This window comes from Crocodylus siamensis, chromosome 9 (genome assembly GCF_052110815.1).
Source record: "Crocodylus siamensis isolate JL-2025a chromosome 9, ASM5211081v1, whole genome shotgun sequence".
NCBI classification, from domain to species: Eukaryota; Metazoa; Chordata; order Crocodylia; family Crocodylidae; genus Crocodylus; species Crocodylus siamensis.
In genome coordinates, this window is record NC_143403.1 from 49,296,331 (window position 1) to 49,321,986 (window position 25,656).

The following is a 25,656-nucleotide window of genomic DNA, read 5'->3' on the forward strand; positions in this document are numbered from 1 at the left end:
CCTCATGGGAGCTGTAGTCCTGCCGCGAGGCACAGTGGGACTTACAGTCGTGACGTCACGTCACGCAGGCCGTCGCATGAGCCACAGGCGCTCGGCTTCCCCCAGCATGCACCACACCGCACTGCCTGCCCCTGGGCCTGTGGCGCGGAGCCTTCTGGGAAGTGCAGTCTCTCCCTGCTGGCCCTGGCGGGAGCTTCCGAAAGGACGCGGCGCCGGCGGTCCCGGGGAGGTGAGCGGTCCCTCGGTGCGCGGGCCCGGCCTGAGGCACAGCGTTGCGTGCTGGGACCTGCAGAGTCCCCCGCTCCCCGCCCCTCCCTGCGGCTGTTTCCCACCCGGGGTTCCGTCTTCCTGCCCCGGGCCCCGCTGCTACAGGGCGAGCTCGCCCCGCCCCCGCTGGCCGAAGCCACGTGCTAGCACCTGCCAGCGCAGCCCCTTAGCGGCTTGAGGCTAGGTGGGTATTTCTGCAACCGAAGGACGAGCCCGTTCAGTGGGGCTCGGACCCGCGTAGCTTGCAGCACCCCAAACCCAAAGGGAAGGTGATGTGGATTCAGCCCGGAGCTTCCTCTATGGCAGGGGCAGGCAAAGTGTGCTCGCAGACCCGGCCAGCAGCCCGGCTCCATCTCCTGGCAGCCCCTGCCTGCATGGCTGTGGCTGGCTTCCGCGGGACCCCCAGCAGCGCTGCGCCATGACCGCGCAGGGTCGGGGCTTCCGTGGAGATGGGGCCTGGCAGAGTGGGGAGCTGCTCCAGGGCAGGGATCTTGTGGTGGTGACAGCGTGGTCTGGCAGGGCACAGCTGTAATCTGCTGCCTGTGTGTCCTGCCGCTGCTGGGGCTGCCCAGAAATGGAGTCTGGGCATGGAGCTGCCCCAGCCCTGCTGCGCACCTGCAAGCGGCGAGACACACCGTGGGCCAGACAGTGTCTTGAATAGTTCGGATGGGACCCAGGGACCTGCTGTGGGCCAGACCAAGTCCCTCCTGCAGGCCTTATTTTGCCCATCCCTGAGCTAGGGTCTGGTCCTTGGGTAGCAAGGTCTGGGCCAGGCCAGCTGTTGTCGGTGGGGTTTAAGCAGCTGCTGTTCTTGAGTCCTCTGTAAGTGAATGCTTGGTACTTGTGCTGTCATCACGCACTGCTCATTTTGCTAGGGATCACCTCCAGCTAAAACTGGAAGTCGATTGAAGCTGGAAGTAGATTGGATGTCCAGGCAAAGGTGTCCTGAACTGGCTTTTCTAAAATAGAAGAATCCAAGATCATGATCCAATTGTGAAATGTTTGGCTTATCTTTGTATAGAAAATATTGTAGCTCTCAAAGTATTTATAAAATAATATTTTAAAAAATCGGTTGTCCTATAAATATATTTATGCAATACATTTTCATGCTTATTGACATATTTACAAAGAATAATAGAATCATGGAAAATGAGCGTTGGAAGGGACCTCAGGAGGTTATCTAGTCCAACTCCCTACTTAAAGCAGGATCATCCCCAACTAGATCATCCCAGCCAAGGCTTTGTCTAGCCGGGTCTTGAAAACCTTCAGGGATGGAGATTCCCCCACCTCTCTGGGTAATCTGTTCCAGTGCTTACTACCTTCCTCGTGAGAGAATATTTCTTAATATCTAATTTAAACTTCCTTTGCTGCATCTTGAGATCATTGCTCCTTGTCCTCTCATTTGCCACCACTGAGAACAGTCCAGCTGCATCCTCTTTGGAACCACCACTCAGGTAGTTGAAGGCTACTCGTAAATCTGCCCTTGGTCTTCTCTTCTTCAGACTAAATCATAGACTTTCATAGATTTCACAGATGTTAGGGCTGGAAGGGACCTGGGAAGATCATCGAGTCCAGCCCCCTGCCCAAAGGGCAGGAAGTCAGCTGGGGTCATGGGATAAGCAAGATAAACATCCAATTTACTCTTGAAGGTGTTCAATGTAGGTGCTTGAACCACCTCCGATGGCAGGCTGTTCCAGACCTTGGGGGCTTGGACTGTAAAGAAATTCTTCCTTGTGTCCAGCCTGAAACAGTCTTGCAGTAGTTTATGACCGTTCAACCTCCTCATCCCTTGGGGCGCTCTGGTGAACAAATGTTCCCCCAGATGCTGGTGGTCACCCCGATACATTTATAGGTGGCCATCAGATAACCCCTTAGCCTGTGCTTTTCTAGGCTAAAGAGCCTCGTAGATCTCAGCCTGTCATTGTAAGGTCTGCTTTGCTGACCTCTGATCATGCATGTAGCTCTTCTCTGGACTCTGTCAAGCTTCTCCACATCCTTTTTGAATTGTGGAGCCCAAAACTGGATGCAGTACTCCAGCTGTGGCCTCACCAAGGCCGAGTACAAGGGGAGAAGGACATCCTGGGATTTGCTTGAGAAGCATCTATGGATGCAAGCCAGCGTTTTAGTTGCTTTACTAGCCGGAGCATCACATTGAAGGCTCATGTTCATCTTGTGGTCAATGATGACCCCCAAGTCTCTTTCTTCTGTAGTGCTACCCAGTGTAGCACTGCTGAGCCTATAAGGATGCTGCAGGTTTTTCCTCCCAAGGTGGAGAACCTTGCATTTTTTGGCATTAAACACCATCAGGTTCTTGTCTGCCCATTTTATGAGCCTATCTAGGTCAGCCTGGATCACCCTTCTGTCTTCTGGTGTGGATGCTTTGCCCCAGAGGTTGGTGTCATTGGTGAACTTGGCCAGTCCGCTTCTGACTCCAATGTCCACATCATTAATGAAGATGTTGAACAATATGGGTCCAAGGACAGAGCCTTGAGGGACCCCACTGGTCACAGGCCACCATGATGATTGACTTCCGCCAATTACCACCCTCTGGGTCCGACCACGGAGCCAATTTCCCAGCCAGCGGATCGTGGTGGACCCAAGGCCACAACTGGCCAGTTTTGCCAAGAGGTGATCATGGGATACCAGATCGAAGGCTTTTTTGAAGTCAAGATATATGACATCAATCTCTTCTCCTTTGTCCAGGTGATAGGTCACCTGGTCGTAGAAGGAAATGAGATTGGTCAAGCAAGACCTACCCACAACAAACCAATGCTGGCTATCTCTTAGGATGTTGGTGTCGGCCAGTCCATTAAGTTTGGCCTCTTTAATAAACTTTTCTAAGATCTTCCCCAGGATAGAAATCAGGCTGATGAGCCTATACTTAGCTGGATCTACTTTCCTCCCTTTCTTGAAGATAGGCACCACATTGGCCTTCTTCCAGTCTTTGGGCACTACACCAGAGCACCAAGAGTTCTCAAAGATCCGTGCCAGAGGCTGGGATCAACCCAGTTCCCTCAGTCTTTCCTCATGACTCCTGTGCCCCCAGCCTTCTAACCATTTTCATTGCTCTCTGCTGGACTCCAATTTGCTCACATCCTTTCTGCAGTGGGCCCCACAAAACTGGACACAGTACTCCAGATGTGGTCTCACCAGTGCTGAGTAGAGGGGAAGAATCACTTCCCTTGATCTGCTGGCAATGCTCCTACTATTGCAGCCCAGTATGCTGTTAGCTTTCTTCACAACAAGGGCACACTGTTGGCTCATATTCAGCCTGTTGTCGATTGTAACCCCCAGGTCCTTTTCTGCAGAGCTGCTGCTTAGCTAGTCAGTCTCCAGCCTGTACTGATGCATGGGATTGTTCTGTTGTAAGTGCAAGACTTTTGCACTTGTCCTTACTGAACTCATGAGATTTCTTTTGATCCAGTCCTCCAATTTGTCAGGTTCTCTCTGAGGAATCCTTGGTCTCAAAATTTTAGAATGAACATTAACTACAAATACCATAACAACACCACTGGGTTGTGATGGGTAAAGTGCTAGAGTGACATATTGCTTTGGAACAGTGCTGTGTGAAGGGGCGGGGGGCAGGTTACTTGGTTAGCTTTCTATATTTCTTGCTGTTTTTTCACTCCTTTATGTACGCATGTCCATTTTTAATGATCTGCCATGAGGGTGAAAGCAGATCTCATTAGAGAGCAAGAGCTCCTGGTGGAATCACAAAAAGTGATATTTACAGTCCAGTTTTGCTTCTGTGTTAAGTATAGGTGGAAGTTCTGCCATTCACTTCAAAAGTAGCAGGAAGCAGGTAAGACTGCTTGGTTTGTAATATAGTTAGAGTAGGAGTTCCTACTTGCCTTCTGTTCTTTTATGTCAAACTGGTTATTTTTAACAGGAGAGGCAAACACATAGTAGTGTGAACAATTTAAATGCCAGTGGGACAGATGTACATTTCAACATACAAAAGGTTATGAAAGGGTACGTGAAACCAAAATAAATCTTAAATTTAAACTGTCCCTTCACCAGGATTTCTGTTTTAAAAGTAGCTAATCTTATTAAAGTACATTTTAAACTGACACTCACTTTCTATTTTGCTCATGTTGGCAATCCAGAAATAGAACCAGCATGCTCTGGCTGTATAGACTGTTGTGTGGGGTTTTTTTTCCCCCTTTTGTGTATGGTTATCCTTGAAATCAGTGTGGGCTTTTTGAGTGAACTGAGGACTCAGATACACATTGAGACTGGAAAGTTTCCTAGGTTCTGCAGACACCCATGTTCCATTTAATTATAATGGAAAGTGTCAGAATCTCTTCAGTTGCTTTGAAAAGCTCAGCTATTGTTTTTAAAACATAACTGCCTGATATTTCTTCTAAGGCAAATCTTTCTAATAAGTTGGTAAATTATTCCCATGGAATTTCATTCTGATCCTAATTCTGCTGGTAATGCCAGATAAATCCTGAATTTGGTGGAGTTACTCCTGATTACACTGGTGTAAATGCAGTTGGAATCTGCCCATTTCTCATTATGAAGAGAAGTTGGCAGATTCAGCTGGTTTTGCCTGTTACCATAGAGATCTGATCACATTTAAACAGGCAGCTGGGTATCATAAGCTTGATCCTTGGCTTTAATTAACTTTACATCTGCCTAGATACCCAAGGTGGTTGAAATGGCCCTGAGCCGGGGGTTATGAGGAAGCAGGAAATTGAGAGAGAGGCCACAAAGCAATTTTCAGGGTCCAGTACAAAAAACAGTTACACCCAGACAAAAACAAGTCAGGCATATGCCGTCTTCTGGACCGGTTTCTTTTCTCTCTTTGGATTGCCAGCTGTAAGAAAAATCAACAAATGTCCACTTAGAAAGCCCCAAACCACTGGATTTATGGCATATAAACTGTTGCTCCAAACTTTTTTTTTAAGTGAAAACATGTTGCTTTTTTATAATGGGGTAAAAGGCAAAGGTGATGAAATGAAACCCTGATTTCACAGTTGGACCTGTGCAAAGGAACCTTTATGCTTGTAGAAAAACCTTTGAAATTGGTGTTGGTACCACACAAGCTGAGGATCTGCTGATACGGATTTAGCGGTGAATAACAAACTAAATGTGCAAGAGAGAGAGATTTTAAATCAATATAAAATATTTAGAAATACGTATTAAGCAGATGCATCTACTTGTTTTCTTAACAACCAAGATTATGAAAACTGAGGGAATCTTTAACCCAAAATAATACAATTTATTTTCTGCCCATATTTCACTCAAAAAATGTGTTTGTTAGTGTGACTTGCAAACTGACTAGAAACATTTTTTTATTCCCATCCACTAGCTCAGTTTGGAAGATTACATGCCACAGGCACTGTGGATGTTTGTTTACGCTCAAACAAACAACCCTGGCAATTGACTTAAAATAAGTAAATAGATAATATTGTAGTTCCAATCTTTAGGAAGACAAAACAAGACACCCAGAAATATATGATGTCCATCTAATAGATTTTTATTATGTTCTTTTCCCGTAGCTTGAATTTGGGAATCAGCATCACAAAGAACGTAGAATCTATAGTTAGTTATTGGAAAATAACATTTCCTGAAACATACAGGAGTTCTCGCTTTTTTTTTTCTGTTGTTGTTTATTTTTTTGAATGAGCTTTTGCAGTTACAGAGATCAGAATAATGAAAAAAAGGGGAAAGAAAGGGCTTAAATTCACATTCCAAAGGGTACTGCTGCTCTTTTTTTGCCTACAGAATTTCCATTGAGCCCCATGGAGATCTTATGTTTGGAGCCATTACAGAATCAGGCTCACTATCTGTGATCTGACAGCTGTTTCTGTGGAAATGGGAGTGCAGAGGCCAGTGACTACAAGCCAGATTTTCTATTAATGTCAGGTTCTGGCGTATCCATGGAATCAACCTTCAGTGGAATTTGGAAGTGTAAACTCAACTATCACCACCCTGCAATGGACCTTGACTTTGGAAAAAGCCGTGAGAACTTTCCCATGCAGATTCCAACAGCCAGCTGGTGGCAAAGATGCACAAAATGCTGGTTTCCATAGTTGGCTACAGAAAGTCTAGTTGATCAAGGAGAATGGTGGAAATCTGGAAAATTTCTGATGACATGAGGGTTGGTTGGATCTTTCAGGGCTGCAGGAACAAAACTTCAAGTTTCAGTCCTGCTGAGCTCAGGAACACCCCACAACTGAAACTCAAGTTCCTCCAATACTATTAGTACCTTACTAGCAGGAGCCAGATTTCTCCAGGGCTAATACAGTTTGCATTTCAGTAGCATTTGGAGAGAGGGGGTAAGAATGACTGGCCCTGATCAGGGTATTCTTATCAACCAAGTATTTTACCTCCCATCACACACCCAGAGAACAAAGAAACTTGCTTAAAATAAAGGCATTTTAAATTTAATTTCTCCAAACACATTGCCTTTAAGGTGTGAGTTTCAAAGTATGTGATTCCCACTCCCTTGTATCTGTGTCTTGGCTCATGCAGACTTCCAGGGATCTTGCTGTACACACTGCATTGGAAACAAACAAAACAGTTTCTGTTCTCCTTTCTCATGGTGTTAGAGGTTGGTAGATTTCCAGTCTTGACTCTGAAACTAAGATTCCCCTCCACCAGGCACCAGGATGGCTGGCTAACACAAAAGTCTTGACAGCTTCTTTTCTAGCTCCAACCTTCTCTTGGAGGGATCTCCTGTTGCTGCTGTTATTCCTCTTGACCCTCGAGAACCTCCAGGGAGGCTCTGAGTGATTCTGAGTGTGTTTTATGTATAAGTCAGGGGTGTAGGTTGTAGCCATGTTGGTCTAACGACATAGGCAGACAAGGTTCTTTGGGTAAATCTGATATTTTTTTATTAGACCACCTAAATAGTTGGAAATTTTTTTTTTTTAGCAAACTTTCAGGTTTAAAAAGCCTATATCAGGCTGAGGAAGAACCTGCAGTTAGTGTGTACTCTTCCTGGATGGAATGATTCATTCCATGCAGGCTACACCCTGCACAGAAGGGACCAATAAGGGAAGAAAGGTGGAGATGTAGCTCTCTATGTGAGGGACCAGTACACCTCCTTGGAGGCTGACATTGGCTCCAAAGAAGAATGGCTCAACCCTCTGGGTCAAAATACTGGTTGGAAAGCGGGGGGGGGGGCCATGCTGAGAGAGACCTAACTGTAGGTGTATACAACAGACCACCAAACCAGGGGGAGGAGCTCAATCTGGAGTTCTCTTGAAAACTGGCAGAGGCTGCACACGCACACGACATAGTCATCATGGGTGACTTCAATTACCCAGACATCTCTTGGGAGGAACACTTGGCTAATTTGGATCAGTTGCATTGCTTCCTGAAGAGCTGTACCTGGTTCAAGAAGTGCACGGGCCAACCAGAGGTAATGCACTCTCCTAGATTTGGTCTTGGCCAAAGGAGACAATCTGGTGAGTGACTTGAATATAGTGGGTAGCCTGGGTGACAGCGACCATGAAACCATCATGTTCACTATCCATCACAAGGTGGGCAAATCAGCTAGCAAGGTTAAAGTTTTGGATTTCAAAAAAGCAAATTTCAATAGGCTCAGGGCAATAGAGGAAGCACTACAGGACCAAGGAACAAAGGTGAAAGGAGTACACGAAGAGTGGTTGTTCCTCAAGGACATGATGCTTGAGTCCCAAAAGAAGTCTATTCCTATGCGGAGGAAAGGTAGCAGGAGGGCTGGTAAGCCCTCTTGGCTTAATTGGGATATCACGGTCCTCTTGAAAAAGAAGAAAGAGGCATACAACCAATAGAAGCTTGGGACAGTCCCCAAGAAGGGGACTATACAACAATGGCCTGCACTTGTAGGGAGCAGATTAGAAAAGCTAAGCCAAAGACTGAATTTAAACTAGCAGTGGAAATCAAGGACAATAAGAAGTCCTTTAGAAATGTAGGGAACAGGATGAAAACAAATGGAAGTATGGGGTCACTGCTTAACAACTCGGGGAGGGGGGGCGGGGAACAGCTGCTTACTGACATGCAGAAGAAAACAACTCCTGAATGACTACTTTGCTTCGGTATTTTAAGGGTATATTTAAGGGTATTTTTAAGGGGAAAATCATACTAGATGAGGTTCAGAATGGGCCTTATCAGCTGGCCAACATCATTACGGGACCTCTGGCGAAACTCTTCCAAAACTCGTGGCACTCGGGGAAGGTTCCCTGAAGACTGGAAGAGGGCCAATGTTGTGCCCATTTTCAAGAAGGGGAGGAGAGAGGACCTGGGAAGCTTAGAATTAATCTAACTTCTATCCCAGGGAAAATCCTGGAAAGATTAATCAAGGAGTCTGTGTGGGCAGGTCTTATTTTACCAATTTCATCTATGACCAGGTAACTTGCCACCTGGATAAGAGAGAGGAGGTTGACTTTGTATACCTCGACTTCCAAAAGCTTTTGATCTGGTATCCTACGATGTTCTCATGAGAAAATTGGAGGATTGTGGGCTTAACTGTGAGACGGGTGCGTAGGAAGCTGGCTGTGGGGTAGGACGCAGAGAGTTCTAATGAATAGAACTGTGTCACCCTGGCGAGACGTGGCTAGCGATGTCCCTCAGAGGTCTGTGCTTGGTCCAGTGCTTTTCAGCATCTTTATCAGTGATTTGGATGTGGGGGTGAAGAGCTGACTGACGAAGTTCGCGGACATCACCAAGTTATGGGGGAGCATGGTTATGCTCAAAAATAGGCTGGATGTACAGGCCGACCTAGACAGGCTGGCAAGTTGGGGAGATCAGAACCAGATTATGTTCAATATTGAAAAGTGTAAAGTGCTCCACCTGGGGATGAACACCCCTCACATGCTTACAGGCTCAGTGGTGCCAAACTGACTAGCACCATGACTAAAAGGGACCTTGGGGTAATAATAGATCTCAGTATGAATATGAACCGTCAGTGTGATGCTACAGCCAGCAGGGCGAACAATACTCTGGCATGCATCAATTGATGCATCTCAAGCAAAATCAGGGAAGTGATTCTTCCGCTTTACTTAGCACTAGTGAGACTGCAGCTGGAGTACTGTGTCCAGTTCTGGGTGCTGCACTTCAACAAGGATGTGGAAAAGCTTGAGAGTCCAGAAAAGAGCCACCCATATGATCAGAGACTTGCAAGGCAAGCCATACGAGGAAAGGCTGAGGGACTTGGGCCTCTTCAGCCTAAAAAAAAAAGACTGAGAGGGGACTTGGTAGCAGCTTACTGCTACATCAGGAGCGTACATGAGGGGCTCGGCAAACAACTGTTCACCAGGGCACCCTTGGGGAAAACCAGGAGTAATGGCCACAGACTCCTTGAAGACCATTTTAGGCTTAACACTAGGAAAGCCTTCTTCACAATTAGGGTGTCCAGATTGTGAAATAAACTCCCTCCAGAGGTGGTGCAATCGCCTACCCTGGTAGTCTTCAAGAGGAGACTGGATGGTCACCTTGCTGGGGTCACCTGACCTCAGTTATCTTTCCTGCCTAGTGCAGAGGGGCTGGACCTAATGATCTTGTGAGGTCCCTTCCAGCCCCTTACAATCTATGAATCTAAGAATGTTGTGTATCTTATTTATAAGTCTTGATTGCTTGTGGTGGTTTTCACGCTATTTTTTGCAGACTTCACTGTCAAGTTGTTCAAAACTATATTGTCACTTTCAGAGTTTATGTATCTATCTATATTGTCACTTTCAGAGTTTATGTATCTATCTATATTGTCACTTTCAGAGTTTATGTATCATCTTTAGCCTTTATAAGGCATCCTTTATACTCCAAGAGAGGGAATTTTCTGCAGCCAGGGGCCAAGGTTTTGTAAGCAGCATAAAATACAGCACAGGGGACCTGGAGAGAGGCACATGTGAAACTGCAAGCCACCTTTTCACCCCCACAATTTAGGGCTGCCCCTGGTGCTAATGTGTACCCAGATGTAAAGCAGACACCCAAGGACTGTCCTCATATTTTGATTCTTCTAAGGGCTGGCTGTGGGCTGCTCCTCAGCACAAAATCTCAAGGCTAGGGACATGCCCCTTCCCACAGCAGGCATTTCTTCTGTAGCAGAGTATGTGAAGGGACAGAGCAGGGTGATGCCTGACTGCTTCTGATGGTTTCTTAGAATCCCACCAACAAAGATGCTTTTCTCACTTAACCATGAGCTTGTCCAACTTTATTCACTGTCAGAGCAGTGTCCAGGGGAATGAAGGGGCACATCCTTCCTGTATTTATTTTGAAGTAGGAGGAGAGGAATCCATTGAAGAAGAGTAGGTTGGTGGCATGGAGGGTGGAAGAAAGGGTAAGGACAAAGCAATTCTGTCATTGCAGTTAGCATTTGTAAAGCAATACTAAGCTCTCAATAGATGCATGCAGGATTGAGCAATACCAGCCCTTTGTCATCTAAAACAGTTGTTCTTGGACTGCCTTCCTCCCCCTTGTGCACCTTGGCAGGGATATCTTCATTAGCAAAAACACAGGGTCTCCATTCCCTTCCTGTGCAGGTTGTGGAGTTGTCTGATATCCCTGCTTTGGATGATCTGGACTCCCAGTCAAGAAACAACAGGCAAATTCTGGACTACTCCCGTTTTGTGGAGTAAGAGGCTGGATATAAATTGAAGCCTTTTCTCCCACAGGGCAATGTAGAGCAGGATCCAGCAGACTCAGTGTTGTCAGGCAATAGTATAAATTAGCTGGTCTCACCCCTTCCTCTCTGTCCACCCCCATCCTCCCAACTGAGCTTGAAAGGATTCAAGATACTATCCATTGGCTGCCAGAGCTGTACACCTGTGAATCACTGGAGTGTGCTTGCCTACTGCTGAGAGTGGGCACTGCAGGGAACTCGGGCTTTGTCTGGTGCTGTCTTGCAGGGAACAGTGACGTGGATGCATCTGCTGATGGATAAATGGGTAAAAGGTACTTCTGCGATTACTGTGACCGGTCCTTTCAAGACAACCTGCACAACAGGAAGAAACACCTGAATGGGGTACAGCACCTGCGAGCCAAGAAAGTGTGGTATGATCTGTTCCGAGGTGGGTGCTGCCAGTTGTGCGAAACCTCCACAGGCAGGTGGGTCATGGGTGGGAGAGTAGCAGGGATAAATGAGTCTGGATCAACACTGGTCATCTGTGTAGGGTACCATTTGTACCATTTTGTCACAAGGAGCAATTCTGACTTGATTGTAGGACTGCCAGATTATTCCAGAGGCACAAGCACCATGTGCTTGGGGTGGGAGGAGGGAATCATAGATGTCAGTTTGTGATTTGAAGTGAGCTGGAAAGAACCAGGAGAGCAATTACAGGTGGTAGGAGCTGCAAAGAAAGCATTAGAAAAACCAAGAGAGCAAGTTCTAGGAGGGGATTAAGCAGCTTTTGAAGACCAGGAGGGCTATTTTGAACTATATTTTGACTGGGAAGGCAGGGGATACTGGAGAGAACAGCGTAGAGGAGTGCAGCTGTATGTGTGAGAATGTAAAACACTACCTGCACAGGGCAGGGATTGAGAACTCTAGGGTGTGATTGCCAGGATAGGGTTTCCAGCAGGAGAGCGGTCAAGGCAGAAGTGACCACCAGGAACATTGCAGGGATGGAGCTAGGCCAACCTCAGTCATGGAGGAGGTGGGAAAGGAAGAGAATTCAGGGGCTTATGGAGCTGTGAGCTCAGAGAGTTGGACAGGTGACTTTGCTCTAGTCCAGGAGAAGACCTAGTGTTTTTGAGACATTCAGGATACTTCTCTTGGCCAGGAGTTTGTCTGGCTTGGGTGGGCAAAGAGCTTTTCTGGCTGAAATTGGCACAGGACAGCCCTGAAGGGCCATCAGTGGGAACAAGGTTTGGTCTGTGGAAATGTAGGTGACTCTGCTGCTGACAGACTGATGATTCCTCCCCAGAAGGGGTTAATGGTGGGTAGGGCAAGCTGCATGTTCATTCAGTTTTAGGCTCTCTTTATGCCGTTGTATCCCATGACCTGTACTGATTCACAGCATTCACCTTCCCCTTGGCTAGGAAGAGACTGCAGTTCCTAATGGTACCCAACATTAACTGGTACAACTTCCACTGAAAGCTATGGGAGTTGCCTCCTCCACCCTGAACTTGGTGTCTATTCCCTCCTAGTTTTCTTTAGGAAAAAATCTTGGTAGAAATTAAGGCCCCCATTTTTAGTTTTATGCAGTGGACCCTTGACAAGAGATCCAGGGGGTCTGGCTTTCAGAACTGTTGAACAGCCCCAGATGCCACTGAGCTGAGCTGACTCTCCCATACAGGAACATTGCAGAGACTCGTTGTTTTGGTCCCACACTTGATTTCTGTTGCCTGGCTGGGAAAGAAATGCAAAGCAGAAAGAAAGCAAGCTGATTTTTCCACAGCTAGTGAAGACCAAAAGCAAGGACTGCAAATGAGGAATACATCAGTCACTGGTTTCGATAGTCCACCAAGCTCTCCTTGGCTATGCTCACACCTCTTGTGTGTAATGGCCACTCACAAAGCAGCTGCCCTGTGTACTATCTTGGAGTGACACAGTATCTCTTGTTCAAAATGGCCTTTCACCAGTGGGCTGGCAGGCATGTGGTTTTTGGGGTGAGATGGCACTAATCTTCCCAGTTTCTTATTTTCCCTCAGATGCTGCTGCTATTCTGCAGGAGGAGCAGAGCAAAAAGCCCTGCAGGAAATTTCTACAAACAGGTTAGTCCTTTGTCTGGTGACTTTCCATGCAGTAATAACTAGGATGTTCTAGTTTAGCAAATCCCTTTGCCAGCCAGCTCAGTGCTGCTTTGGGGGAGCCCTGACTTCTGTGCACCTAGCAAATGGTACTGTAGAGCTGGTGGACATACATATATGTCCTCATATGTGTATTTATACATGGAGGATGAAAGTGGGTTTGTGTGCCCCAGTGCATAGGGGAAAACTTGCCCCATGCACAGTGCCTGCTGTTCTGATATAGCTGTGTTTGGCTCTCCTTCCAGGCCAGTGCGATTTTGGATCCAACTGTAGATTCTCCCACATGACCGAGATGGACCTGGAGAGACTGAGTGCACAGGTGCATGGTGAGTGGAGACAGAAACAAGAAAATACTTATTGATGTCTCAGAGAGAATGTGAATGCTGGCTGCAGAGTGTGGTGGGACATAAGGAGGTGCTCAGGATCAATTGTATAGTGGTAATCAATGTACAAGGTTGTCTCCATAGAATGGCTGTGCAGCAAAAGGAGTGTGGATCCTGCCAGCTCGCTCCCTCCCCTTTTTTCCTTTTTACCATCTGAGCTTTAGCAGTAGTGTACATGCAGTAATCTTCTGTGTGGATCCTGCTTTTGATCTCCTTGTACAGGTGAAGACCTAAGGAATACAGTTGCTGTATGTTACTGTTCAGAGCTACAACATGGACTGGGTTATCTGTGTCCCCCGGGTTTTTTAGGTAGCTATATAATGAGTTGTTGCCAGCAGGGGGCACCAATACATCACATCCCCCAAACTCATACTTTCACATGAGTTTTCCCTAACATTGTCTTATACAATTACAGGAGCACCGTTTCTCTGGTCCCTGTGCCAGCTTTGCCTTTGGCCAGCTGGGTCACCCTATGAAGAGTGCACAGGGTCCTGGCTTCAGAAATGATCCAGGGTTTCTCCCTTCTGGGGTAACGGAGTTTGGGATGGGGCTGAGGTTTGCATGCATGTGGGCTGCTCTCCTTGTTTGCCTGTGAGGGAGGCAGTGGTTTTCATCCATACTGTGATCATTTGTGAACAGAAAGTGTAGGACTCTTCCCATCTAGTCAGAAAGGAAAGGGAGGATGGTTAGATCTCTTCCTGGGGTTAAGAGAACCCAGGGGTCCAACATCAGGGACCTCTTCAAAATGGGTCATTTCCCTATGCTTCCAACTGATGCTGAATGTTGCTTGTACAGTTATAAGCATTCAGAAAAGCAGAGGGAGAGAGAGAATGTTAAAATGGGGGTATATGTTTCAGGACCTTGATCTATTGTTGGGATCTGTTTGAGAGAAAGGAAGCTGCTATGGATTCAAAGGAGCAGCACAGAGTGAAACACCACTAAGCTGTCTGAGGCTTTGCTGTTGCTGAGTCAGTCTGCGAGTGCCTGAGGCTTCTCTGCAGATCGATAGCTGAACAAAGCTGGCAGTCAATACAAATCCTTCCAGTTGGGCCACATGGGAGATGGAACACTCCAGCCGTCTCTGCTGCCACCGCCACCCTCCTTGGAAAGGAAATACCTATCTTGCCATCCTGTTGCCTATTTCCTCTGCTCCTGCCTGCCTGATCAGGGCCTATCAGTGTCCTTTTAGGTGCACAGCCCTGGGCGCTGGATTCCCCTGGGGCTGGTAAGGAGGTCATGGTGTTTGGTAGGACTTGTACAACTTCTGCCATTTCAGGTTGTTTATAGTAGGACCAAGCATTCTTCACAGTGGAGTTGAGGCATGGGCAGGAATCTGGCTTGTTGTTCCAGACCCTGGTAAACATGTTTCCTGGTTACTCTTGTTATTGGCAGTGATTTTGTGTCAAATAGGTTGGCTGTTGAGGGGGGGAAATTGGCCTGCAAGAGAGCTAGGTCCTGCAGAACTCCTTTTGCCTTATAAGTATGAAGTCTTCATTAAGATTCTAAGGTTCCTGTTCACAGAGCATCTAGCCTAGATGACTGGGCTCCACTCATACACTGAAGCTGGGCTCTGAGACCTCCACACATGCACTGAAGGGAGCAGTGCAGTCTGAGTGCAGGGCAGAGGAGTTCCATTGTCATCAGCAGGAATCCTTAGGAGAGTACAGGCCACTTGCATAAGCAAGAGTGTGCACCACAGTCAGGGCTCAAAATCCAGGGTCACTGAGCCTCAGCAGGGCTGAAGGGACTTGATGGAGATGTTTTTAAGGTTGTGAAGGGAAGAGAGGCAGGGAAATGGGGGTCAGTAACATGGATAGGATCACTAGGCAGAAGATACCCAGCATGCAGTCATCATGCAGGAGTCAGGACATCAGAGGCATAATCTGTAGCTGGGCTTCAGAATGGGGGGACACAATTTTAGACACACGGGTGAAAATCAGGTTAACCCTACCCCCTCACTCACTGCAGAGCTCTAGAAGGAATAAACAGTGCTTAGCTAGATATACACGGTACCTTCCATGACCCGTGAAACTTGGCCAAGATTTGGGAGTGCCTCTTGTGGTGGCATGAAATGAGACAAGCTGTGTTAGTCACTTGGGGAGTTAGATGGCTCCCTCAGGAACAGTTGGTCCAAGAAGCCTCTGTAAAGAGTTTTAGCTGTCTATTAGAACACAGCCTTGGTACTTCAGCACTGTGAGACACTGCCAGAGATGTGATATGGGATTGGATGGATCAGTGATCCTGACTCAGTATGCTGCTTATGGAGTCATTCCCTGCTTCCAGTGGGGTACAGTCCTAGCTCTGCTTTTTGGCTGGGTCACAGCATGAAGCGGCCTGCCTGTAAGGCACTGAGCAAGGTATGAGAGAAGCAAAAAGCTCCACAGCATTTTCCAGTCTGTGTGACAAATACAGAAACTGCAGTTGTTGCATGTGATTATTCTTTGCCCCCAGTGTGATAAAAACAATCTTGGAGCTGCCTAGCTCTGCTCTCCTTAGCTAGGCTATATATGGGGCATAGCAACATGCCAGGCTGGAATGGACCCATGTTCCATCTTGTCTAGGCTTTTGTCTTCTGTAGTGGCCAGGGCCCTGTGCTTCAAAAAATGTGCAAAACCTGGCAATATGGATAAAGCTGCCCCTAGGGGAAGTTTTCTCCTAAGCCTTGTTAGTGTTTGGCTTATGTATGAGTGATTGTTGAATCCAGTTACCCACTTAGCTTCAATAATCACATGGCAGCAGGTTTCACCAAGTAATGATACATGGTGCTAGAATTAAAGGGGATATTTTAAAAATCTGAATATGTTAATTGTAGTGGGTGTCTTGTGTGTGTGCATTACGTTTTGTAGGCAAGTGGGAAATTTGCCACACCATTCATTATAGTAGCTTTGGAATCAGGACCAGCTGGTTTAAGCCACTTTGCCGCTGCCACTCAAATGTGCATTTACAGTCACAATAGTTTCCTCCATGACTAGGGAGGGGAGTAGTATTCCCAGTTATACAGCACCAAGGCATTAGCTGGCTGGACCTGCTGCATCATTCATCATCAGCAAGACACTTACATTGTCATTTTAAATATGGTCGTGTCAGGAGAAGTCACTGTAAAATTGGCATCTTCTTGCTCAAACTTATTGGTTCCTTGCTGCTCTGAGTCAGTTTGCTTATAGTATCGACACAAACCAGTCCCTCTCATTAAACCCAGACAGCCAATACCACCATGATGAGAGTAAGTCATCATCCATTTCTCTTTAGATAGGAATGCAGCAGGTTCACTGAACACTGCCTGGCTTTGCTTCTAACCTTATGCTTCATCTGCAGTATGTGGGACAAGTTCTGATGGAAAAGTCTTTCTGCTCAGAGAGGGATTCTTAACAGCAGAGTTCAGACCCAGAGCTTGCCTGGTGGTCTGGGATGCTCTGAGAGGTTGGTTCTGGCCCATATTTCTTTGTAACACGTGAAGATACAAGATTCCAAAAGACCTCAGCCTGGCTCTCTCTTTTGGGCATCAGGGTTTGCAAGCCTGGTGCTTGATACATGTAAAACTTTTTTTTTTTTTTTTTTTTTTTTAAAGGACCAAATTTTCTTTGGAAGTCATTTGGGAAGACAGAAGGTAAATCTAGATTCCCACTCCAGTGTCATTAGAGGGGCTCTTTTCTGACTACAGCCAGTCTTTAATTGGCTGTAATTAGGCTTTGAAGCAAACACCCCAGTGAGAAGAATGAGGATGGCACTTGCACTGTCTGGCTGTTTCTGCAGTCTGGCAGTGTGCTCACTTATTGAGAAAGAAGGGCTAGGAAGTTTGCTCTCAGAATAAAAATGGAGATCTGGAAAAAAATCCATCCAAAGTCTCAGGAGTATCTTGAATCCCCTGATATCTTGGATAATTTCTGAGTGGCACAGGTGGGAGTGGGACTTACAAAGGGAAGCTGAGTAAGAGGGACTAGTGGATTGTTAGTGAGTTTATTTAAATTGGTGTAAAATTGATAGTTGTTTCCAGTGCCCCTGGGGTCACAAGGGGGGATTATGGAGAGCAGGGTCTGACCCCCAAGGTTTGTGAGGTTCTGCCCACTGGTTCCTTCCCCCCCCCCCCCAGTCTTAATGGAGCTGCAGTGTGTTATTGAGACAGTTGAGCCTGGTTTGTGCTACCCTCATGGCTAAATATTGAGCAGCCTGAGTGGTAGGGCACTCTCCTGCCCGGCATTGCCCTACTGATGGGGTGGCGTAAAAGGGAAGCCCCAGCCTAATCTGTGTCTAGGTATTTGTGTGGCTGTTCTCACTGTCCTAAGTACCTTGCAGTCACTGGTAGATGACCCTCCAAGTCTCACTACAAGGTCAGAGGACCAATACTTGATCTACAGAGGGGAGAAACTGAGGTAAACTGAGATTAAGCAGCTTGCCCATAGACCTCCTTTGTGACTGTAGCTGAATTGGAAATTGTACCTAGCTCTCCTAAGTCCCACTCCAGTGCCCTTTCTGTTAGTCTAGACACCCTCTGCATGTCCCTTCCAGTTTGGGACCAGTGCTGGGTGGTTTTCAAAACTGAGAATCCAAGGAGGACAGGAGACTTGATGAGCTGCCTTTCATGCAGTGAAGGTCCTTGGCTCTGGATTCCCAAGCAGCACATATGCTTTGGGATCGAACCAGGCCTCTGTGGTAGAGGCAGCAAATACACTGCCAGCTTCTCCCAGCAGCACCAGGTGAAAAGGCCAGAAGACAAATTATCCATCTTCTGCTGCTCATTGTGTAGCACGTTTCTGCTGTCCTCATTAATATTCAACAGGCAGATGAATAATTGGTTGCCACAGTTAGGATGGAGCAATCCTTCATTCTGCCCGAATGATATTAATTTCACACTCTGTCTGGAAATGTATAATATTTTCCCTAAGAGTGTGACGTGTGATGTTTTGGGTGCTGAGCAGGCTCCTCGCAGAAAGTGGCTCAGGGCAGCTGTCCCTGGAAGGGTGATCCCTGGGCGAATGATTTCTGGATGGTGTAGGGTAGGGAAGGGAAGGTTGTTCAGAAGTGACCAGCTCCCAAGGATTTGAATATTCCAGGAGGGTGAGGAGGTTCCTTTGTTAATATCATACAGTTTTTTAAGTAGTTGCATTTCCTTCTAAAGGAAGTGTATTGTGGACTTAACATAGCTCTGAATGTCTTGTTTGCTGATTGTGTCTGATATGCTTCTGGGGAGGCATGTGATTGTGGTATTAGTTAGATCATGGCCTCATCTGGGTACACAGGGACCATAGAGCTACTCTGACTGGGACAACTGAGAATTCTTTGGCTGTCAGAGGTCACAGTTGCTACCTAGGGGACAGGCTGCAAGAAGTGTGTGCGCCTGGATGCCATTGCACTGTGGTGATTTGGGAGGCCTGTTACCTGACTAATTTAGGGCAGACCTGTGGTTGCTGCATTTTTAGTCAGGGGCTGAACTGGCACCTGACAGCTCTGAGATTTAAAGGTGTGCGACAGAGGCGATGCGTAGGGGGTGCACATGGGTGCAGGTGTACCCCCTGTGCATGGCGGTGCAACCACTACAAAAAGGCAGGCAGGCAGTCGCCACCCTGATGCCGGAGTGCCAGTGGCGTCTGCGGGTGGTCTGCAATCCCTGCTGGCCACTTCTGACGCTGCCAGTGGTGGCTGAAGATGGTCGCCGACCCTTGGTTGGCACTCGCCTCCCCACCGGCCACCGACAGGTTGTGGGAGCTCCCCAGCTCCTGCCGCCACGCTCCTGCTGCCACTGTGTCTCCCCCAGCCACCGGGGTCATGAGTCATTCATAGTGTGCAAGAAGGGGACATAGTTACCATCTCCCCCTTGGCTATGCAAAATGGAAGCTCCAGTTTAGTTTTACCACTCCTGGCCCTGCTGGGTTGGCACTGGTATATCCAGATAGGATGTTAGCCTGGACTAATCACTGGTCAAACAAGTCTCTGTCCTGTAAGCAGCTGGGATTGGAAAGCATTGAGCAGCAACCACCCTGAGAACAAACTCTGCTAGTGTTCTCGTTAAGCTTCCTCAAAGCCTAGTCTCTCCCTCTCACACAGGTGCCCTCTGGACCTCTGAAACTCATGCCAGCTCCACACTGACTTGTAGAAACTCCCTCTTCATAACCAGCTAGCTGGAGCAGAGGTGGCTGGTTACTTCCCTGCCAGGCAGAGGAACAGTTCTCTGGAAGCTATTCTAGGCCCTGGGCCAGCAGACAGTAAATGCTGCAGGAGAGGTCAAAGCCAATCTCCCAGAGTGGGGAGGGGGCCAGGTTGTCTCAGTAGGTGCCTGACCCGCTCCTCTGCTTGCTGTGCATGTAATCAGAATTGGCTTGTGCTCCTGGCCCTGGCCCTGGGGAAGTCAAGCGTCCAATGGCAGGTGTGCAGTGGAGGAGGAGGGCCTGCCATGGGCCAAATTCCATTGGAAAAACTATTGACTGCAAGAAAATAGCTGAAGGGTAATGAGCAGTGTGTTAAATGGAGTGAAAGGATTGTAGTGCTGGCTCTGATGGATCCCCTCTTGCCTTCTCTCCCCTCAAACAGAGGAGCGGAGATCAAAGGAGCAGCAGCAGGAAGGAGCAGATGTCCCAGTTGGTACAATCGAGGAGTGGCTAGAGAAGAGAGCAAAGAGGCTGAGCTTGGCTCAGAGTAACAGGTATGTGCAGCTAGAAGCCATTCTTCTGAGGAGAGTGAATAGGGCTCTTTTGCTTTCTTGCCTCCCCCAGTCCTGAAGGACCCTGGGGATGCAGAATCAGGAGGCACAGCTACTGACTTAGAGCCTTTGAAAGTTGCAGGCTTCAGAGTTGTGAATGCACACTTGATGTGTGCATCATACTTGCATGCATACATCAGAAGAGCATAGAAACTTGTCTCTGCATGCCCAACTGAAAATCTGGGCCTTGCTTTCTTTGTGCCTCAGTTTCCCTCTCTGAAGCAGAGAAAGTGAAACTTCTCTCCTTGGTGGAAGGTGCTTGGAGTTGTCTTGGTGGAGAATGCCAAGGAAGTGCTCAGTGTCATTAACACTCAGTCAGGGACTGCCCAGTTACCCCATCTCCAGGACAGCTTCCCCACCCTCTGCCTGTCCTATTTGCACAGCTCTGCCAGTGCCTGCCTTTTGGTGTGCTTGCAAGGAAGGGGGATCAGCTCCTCCCAGCGGCTCTCTGAAAGCCTGATAGTGCCTGCTGTCTTTGCACTCACCTGACTGTGCCGCAGGCTTAATTGGATGACACTTGGTCAGGCGCCAAATCTCCCTTTTGTTCTCATCTCCATGCTTCTGTCCTTCCTGCGTTGGTTTGGGCTCAATCTTCCTTCTGGAGTATCGCTAGGCTTGCTGTTTCCCATTTATTCCACCCATCAGCTCAGCTGCTCTTAGCCCTGCAGCAGTGTACGGTTACAGTCGATAACCTTGATACCCATGGAGAGCATCTACTCCATTACATTCGCCCTGCTCAGGGATCCTTTCAGAGCTTTGCCAGACTCTGTGGAATCATCACTAACTAGCATTCTGCCTCCTCAGTCCTCACAGATGGGAAGAGGGCTGGGAGTGACAGGTGTCTGATTTTTTTTTACCCCACCTCAGTCTCTGGAAGCTCTGCTAGTATATCTGCTTCCCAGGAGCCAAACCCCACCTTTGGCTTAGTTCACCGTTACTAAAACAGCTTCAAAACACCCTGCAGCCCCTGAGATCTGCTGGCTGGGACATCTGTGCTTTCTGCTTTGCCTGGCAAGAAGCTGCTGCTCTACACTGTGTGCTGGGGACTATTCTTTAGAGGTGATCCCAAGTGTGGTAGGGGTCTGTTCAGCTGTGGTTTGTACTCAGAACTGTTTTGTGGTACTGGATGAGCAGTCATTTTCCTCCATCTATCCTTTCACTTGGCTCTGTGATATTCTATGGAAGCATCCAGCAGTGCTTTCATGGGTGTATAAGCTTGAATGATAGCCCTGCCCACATGCTTGCCTCACCTGGCCAGTTGCTTCTGTGAAGCCTTTTAGATGACACAAAGTGGTAGAAGGTACTGTCTACCAGCAGAGATGACATCAGGAGACACAATGGGGCTGCTCCCATCTCTGACTGTTGTGAATGTAGCTAGAGGTAGGAGCAACTCAAGCAGTGATGGAAAAGGTTTTGGAAGCTGAGTACTTTTGCCTCCACTGACACAGGCATGGTACAGGTAGCTCTAGCCTCCACAGATAATGTGCCTCAGGCCATAACCTGAAGTGTCTGTGTCTGCAGCTCTGCCCTTGGCCACCCTGAGTCCTCTCAGCTGAGTTACTTTCACATGGCCTTCCATCCTGTGAGAAATGGATAAAGGTCCACTAGCTTGTCTAATATACACATACACAGCCATCCAGTCCCTTCTAACCTAGATTTAAAGGGAGGGGCTGATTGGAAAAATCTAATCCTCTCTGCCTGGGCCTGGTGGGTTGTGTCTTTCTTTGGATAGAGGCAGTGATAGAAGGAAATCTAAGAATGATCATCAGGCCTGGTATATGCACTTGGGTTGGTAGTGTTGTGTCCCCTGTGTCAGGGGAGCAGGGTAGTTTTTTGAGGGTTTTGGTTTTTTTTTCTTGGGATTGCACCAGTGTTGCTATCAGTTAATGTGGAGCCAGTTATATTGGTACAAAGATATCTTATGCTGCAGTCTCTCTTTCCTCCTCCTAGTACAGGAATCGGGTATATCAGTCAGCATTCTACAACTGTGTCCTTACCCAGCTTCAGCTTTCTAATGTAGGCAAGGCCTGAATATGATGGAAGCAACATTCCCGCACGAGCCAAAACCATCCACATAGCATTTCCCAGCAATGTCATGCAAAGTCCAGAAAAATCACCCAGGGAATGTGAATGTTAGGCCAAATGATCAGTCCACTCTGATAGCATGCATAGCAGACCTCTGAACATTAATAACTGCTCTCAGCACATCATCTGGGCTCTGAAGGAGTGGAGGTAGTGCTGATTTGCTGGATAAATCCCATTACGTAAAACTTGATTGGGTCTGTCCTGGCTTAACAATTAAAGAGATACATGAGGGTCAGACATAGAGGTCTCCAAGAAGCAGCACAAGGCTGCTGTTGGGGCTTGTGTGGGAGAGCAAATATTTCTTGCTCCTAGGATGGGAAATTTAATGGAGAAGGGGCTGGTTGCCCATGAATTTATGACTTAGGTGGCCAAACTTTACTCCTCTGGAGCAAAGCAATACACTGGATCAATCTGGCCCCTGACGTACGAACTGATTGATTATCCTCTCCAGAGTGAGAGGCCACTTCACTTTGAGTTCGGGCTAAGGAGCTGCCCAGTGTTAACTGAGCAAATCTTTGTCCTGTCAGGCAAGTGTTTGGTGCCTCAGTGATAGCTCCTGTCTCCCAGCACCACAAACATGCCTCTCTCACTCCCAAGCACATTTTTGGGAAATGATACACACTTGAACTGGAAGGAGACTCTGTGTTCCAGGGGGCAGCATCATGGTTGTGTGGCATGGTGGCTGAGCTACCAGTGCCAGGTAGATCTCTGGGGGAGAGGAGTAAAGGGTATGTCCTATTAGGAAGCTTTTGCGATTCTTTACTCACATGCACTGAGCTTGAGGACCTTCACTGATCCAGACCACAGAACATGAATAAAAGTTCTGCAGCGTTTAGACAAGGAGGCAGTGCCCCCAAGCAGCTAGAGCTTCTGTCTCTAATAACATGATTAGGTACTTCCACAGGCATCTTGGGAGCTCCTTTATATTCAGCCCTTTTGGCAGTGCCTACCTAGCTCAGAATTACAGCTGGCCCAAAATAAATTTTGGAAACATCAGGTTTTGTCAAAACTCCATCATACTTACTGGTCTCGGCTCACAAACCTTTGTGAGTGGACAGAGATGAACACTGCCTTCTCGCATCATCCGTAGCTGTGAAGTGTTCCAGCATCTACTCTCTCCTCGTTTTTCTGTTCCCCAACAAACTGTTCCCTGTGACACCCCCCCCCCCCCACCTTCTAAGTCGCAGGCTTTGATCTAACAAGACTTGTACCCACTTTCCCAGAAGCCTTTGTACAGGGATGACCTGTGGCCTCTCACTTGGCCAGAGAAATGTTTGGGGTGGGGGAGGTGAACACTGAAAAACTGTGCTGAGAAAGGGGTGGCTATCATGGCCAGCGAATATCGCCATGGCTCTGCACAGCTGAAACTGAATCTAATGCTTGTTTTTATTTCCTTCCCTGCCAGCCCTCTGCCTGAGAAACCATCTGTGTTTCAGTACCCACCTGGCTGGCCTCCAATACAAGACCTTCCCCCATCCCTTCAGGCCCCGCCTCCTGGAGGCTGGCCAATCCCAGCCAACCTTCAGTGGGGGTGAAGGACACAAGGACCAGAGATGCAGGAAGGGTAGCTGAATGTTCTCTGGAGGAAATGTACAATATTTGCAGCTATTTTATAAATAAAACTGTCTACAACCCAAGCGGTTTGTCTGGGTTGTGTTGGGGTAGTTAGTCAGATATGGTGGTGCCCCAACCATCTTCTTTTTCCAACTTTCCATTAGCTCTGCTGACCTACTGCAAACTGCCTTCTTGTTTCTGAACTGACAACCCAAGCACACTTCCTGTCTGCAAGGGTTACAAACTGCATGCACCGTGATTTCCACAGGGTTTTCCTTGGAAAGAGGTGAGGGGAGGTTGGGAGATCCCTGCTAATGGAGATAAGCATTAGCCCCAGCCTTGTGGCCTTTACAACAGAACGCTAAACCTACCTGCCCATGCAAGTTTTTCTCCAGTTGTGATGGTGAAGGGCAAACTCCCCATAAAAGTCAATTCCAGATCAACTTTACTGGTTAAAGTGGTGGTAACCAGAAAGTATATAACCTTTATATGTGATCGTGTTGGGCCTGCATTCGAGACCTCCAGTGCCTGGGTGGGTACAGAGCCATGTGCTGAGGAAAGCAGTTCTGGCTGCAGCCTTCCTCGCTGCTTGAAGAGACAGTGATCCTAGATTAGCTGTGAGGAAAGCTGCAGCCAGCCTGTCAGGTGCAGATTGGTGCCTGATAGTAGTCAGGTCCAGGGCTGCTTCTGCCCTTCTCTGTCTCTGCAGCAGCTGGGGGGAGCTGCAGGCTCTGACTGCAGCTGCCCAGGTGCTAGGGCCACTATTTAAAAGGCTGCCCCATGCCATGTTCCCTGGTCACATGCTTCCCTGGCCTGAAGCAGCCTCCGCTCCAAGTGTGGCTCTGGTCAGCCACCCGGGCATGCCGTGCTGAGCTGTTTTGAATGCACCGGGGGTGCCCCACCCACTATACCATGCTGCTGCTGATCACCATGGTGCCTTGGGCATGGCTGAGAACATGGCACCAGAGCCCTGAGTTTTGACGGCATCACAGGCAAGCCCATGCTTCCCTACAATGTGCACTGCTGCCTGGAGGGGTATCTCTGCCTATGCTATGAATCCTTGACCCCTGTGGCCAAGGAGATCACTGCTGCCATTGACAAGTTTCTCTGCATGTGACAGGTCCCTGGCTGCCTAGTTGGGAGCTTGGGGGCCACTCAGTAAAGTCCTGAACTCCCTCCTGCCTCCCTGCATGTTGCAGGGGGAAACTCCAGTGGGGAGGGAAGGGGAGGGTTCAAGCCTGTGTGTGGGGCCCCTGGCTCCTGGAAGGCAGCCCAGGGGCAAGTGGGTGAGCTGGTGCAGACATGGGTGGCCATGGCAGCCCCTTCTTCCGCTGACCCCCTCCCTATGTGGGGCTTAATGGATGGGCATGGCTGGCACTCCCGGAGGTCAGATTTAGTCCCTGCCTAGAGTGAGCTGGTCTGGCTGCCTGTGGTGTTCTGGGGCACGGAGGCACGGTGCCTAGCCACCCAGGCAATGGCCCACTTTAGGGAGGAGCTGGGGCTGTTCACTGCTGGAGCCACCCCTGGCATGTCCTCCTCACTTGGGGTGCACTGCTGGAGTTGGTGGGACAGGTGCTGGCAGTGCTGGGTGCTAGGCAGCTGAGAGGAGCCCAGGAGGGTCATGCTACCCCTCCCCCTGCTCCTACTTGGCCCAGCCCCCCAGGGAGTCATGCAACTAATCCCCCCAGTGCATGTGAGAGTGAGGGATGGGGGGGCATTTTCCTGCCCCCTTCTCCGGCAGGATGGGGACCCCCAGCTGCAGTGGGGTGGTGCTGGGGGTGAGTCCACAGCATGTGCATGTTTTAAAAGGGTCCACCAATGGCAGAAGCTGTGGTTTTGGCCAGGCTCCAGAGTGAGACATACAGGCAGAAGCCCATTGCACCCCCATGAGCCTAGAAATCTCAGGACCCCCAGCAGACACCTGGCAGACCCCAACCCAGACCCCCAGCGCAGCTGGGAGGTAGGCGGGGCCTGCAGTGGGTGCGTGCTAGGCAG

General features: G+C 48.3%; 1 protein-coding gene across 3 annotated transcripts; it reads left to right on the forward strand.

Annotated features, from left to right (window-relative positions):
- Positions 1 to 98: 98 nt before the first annotated feature.
- Positions 99 to 23,744, forward strand: ZMAT5 (zinc finger matrin-type 5). Of its 3 annotated transcripts, none has more exons than XM_090063761.1 (6): positions 99 to 229; positions 11,103 to 11,264; positions 12,847 to 12,909; positions 13,191 to 13,271; positions 19,854 to 19,965; positions 23,513 to 23,744. In XM_090063761.1, the coding sequence occupies exons 2-6, from the start codon at positions 11,138 to 11,140 to the stop codon at positions 23,640 to 23,642; spliced, it is 513 nt and encodes a 170-aa protein (XP_089919887.1). In that variant the 5' UTR covers positions 99 to 229; positions 11,103 to 11,137; the 3' UTR covers positions 23,643 to 23,744. The 3 variants fall into 3 exon arrangements, with proteins under 3 accessions (XP_089919887.1, XP_089919889.1, XP_089919888.1); XM_090063762.1 differs by lacking the exon at positions 99 to 229 and adding an exon at positions 239 to 451; XM_090063763.1 differs by lacking the exon at positions 19,854 to 19,965.
- Positions 23,745 to 25,656: the final 1,912 nt, after the last annotated feature.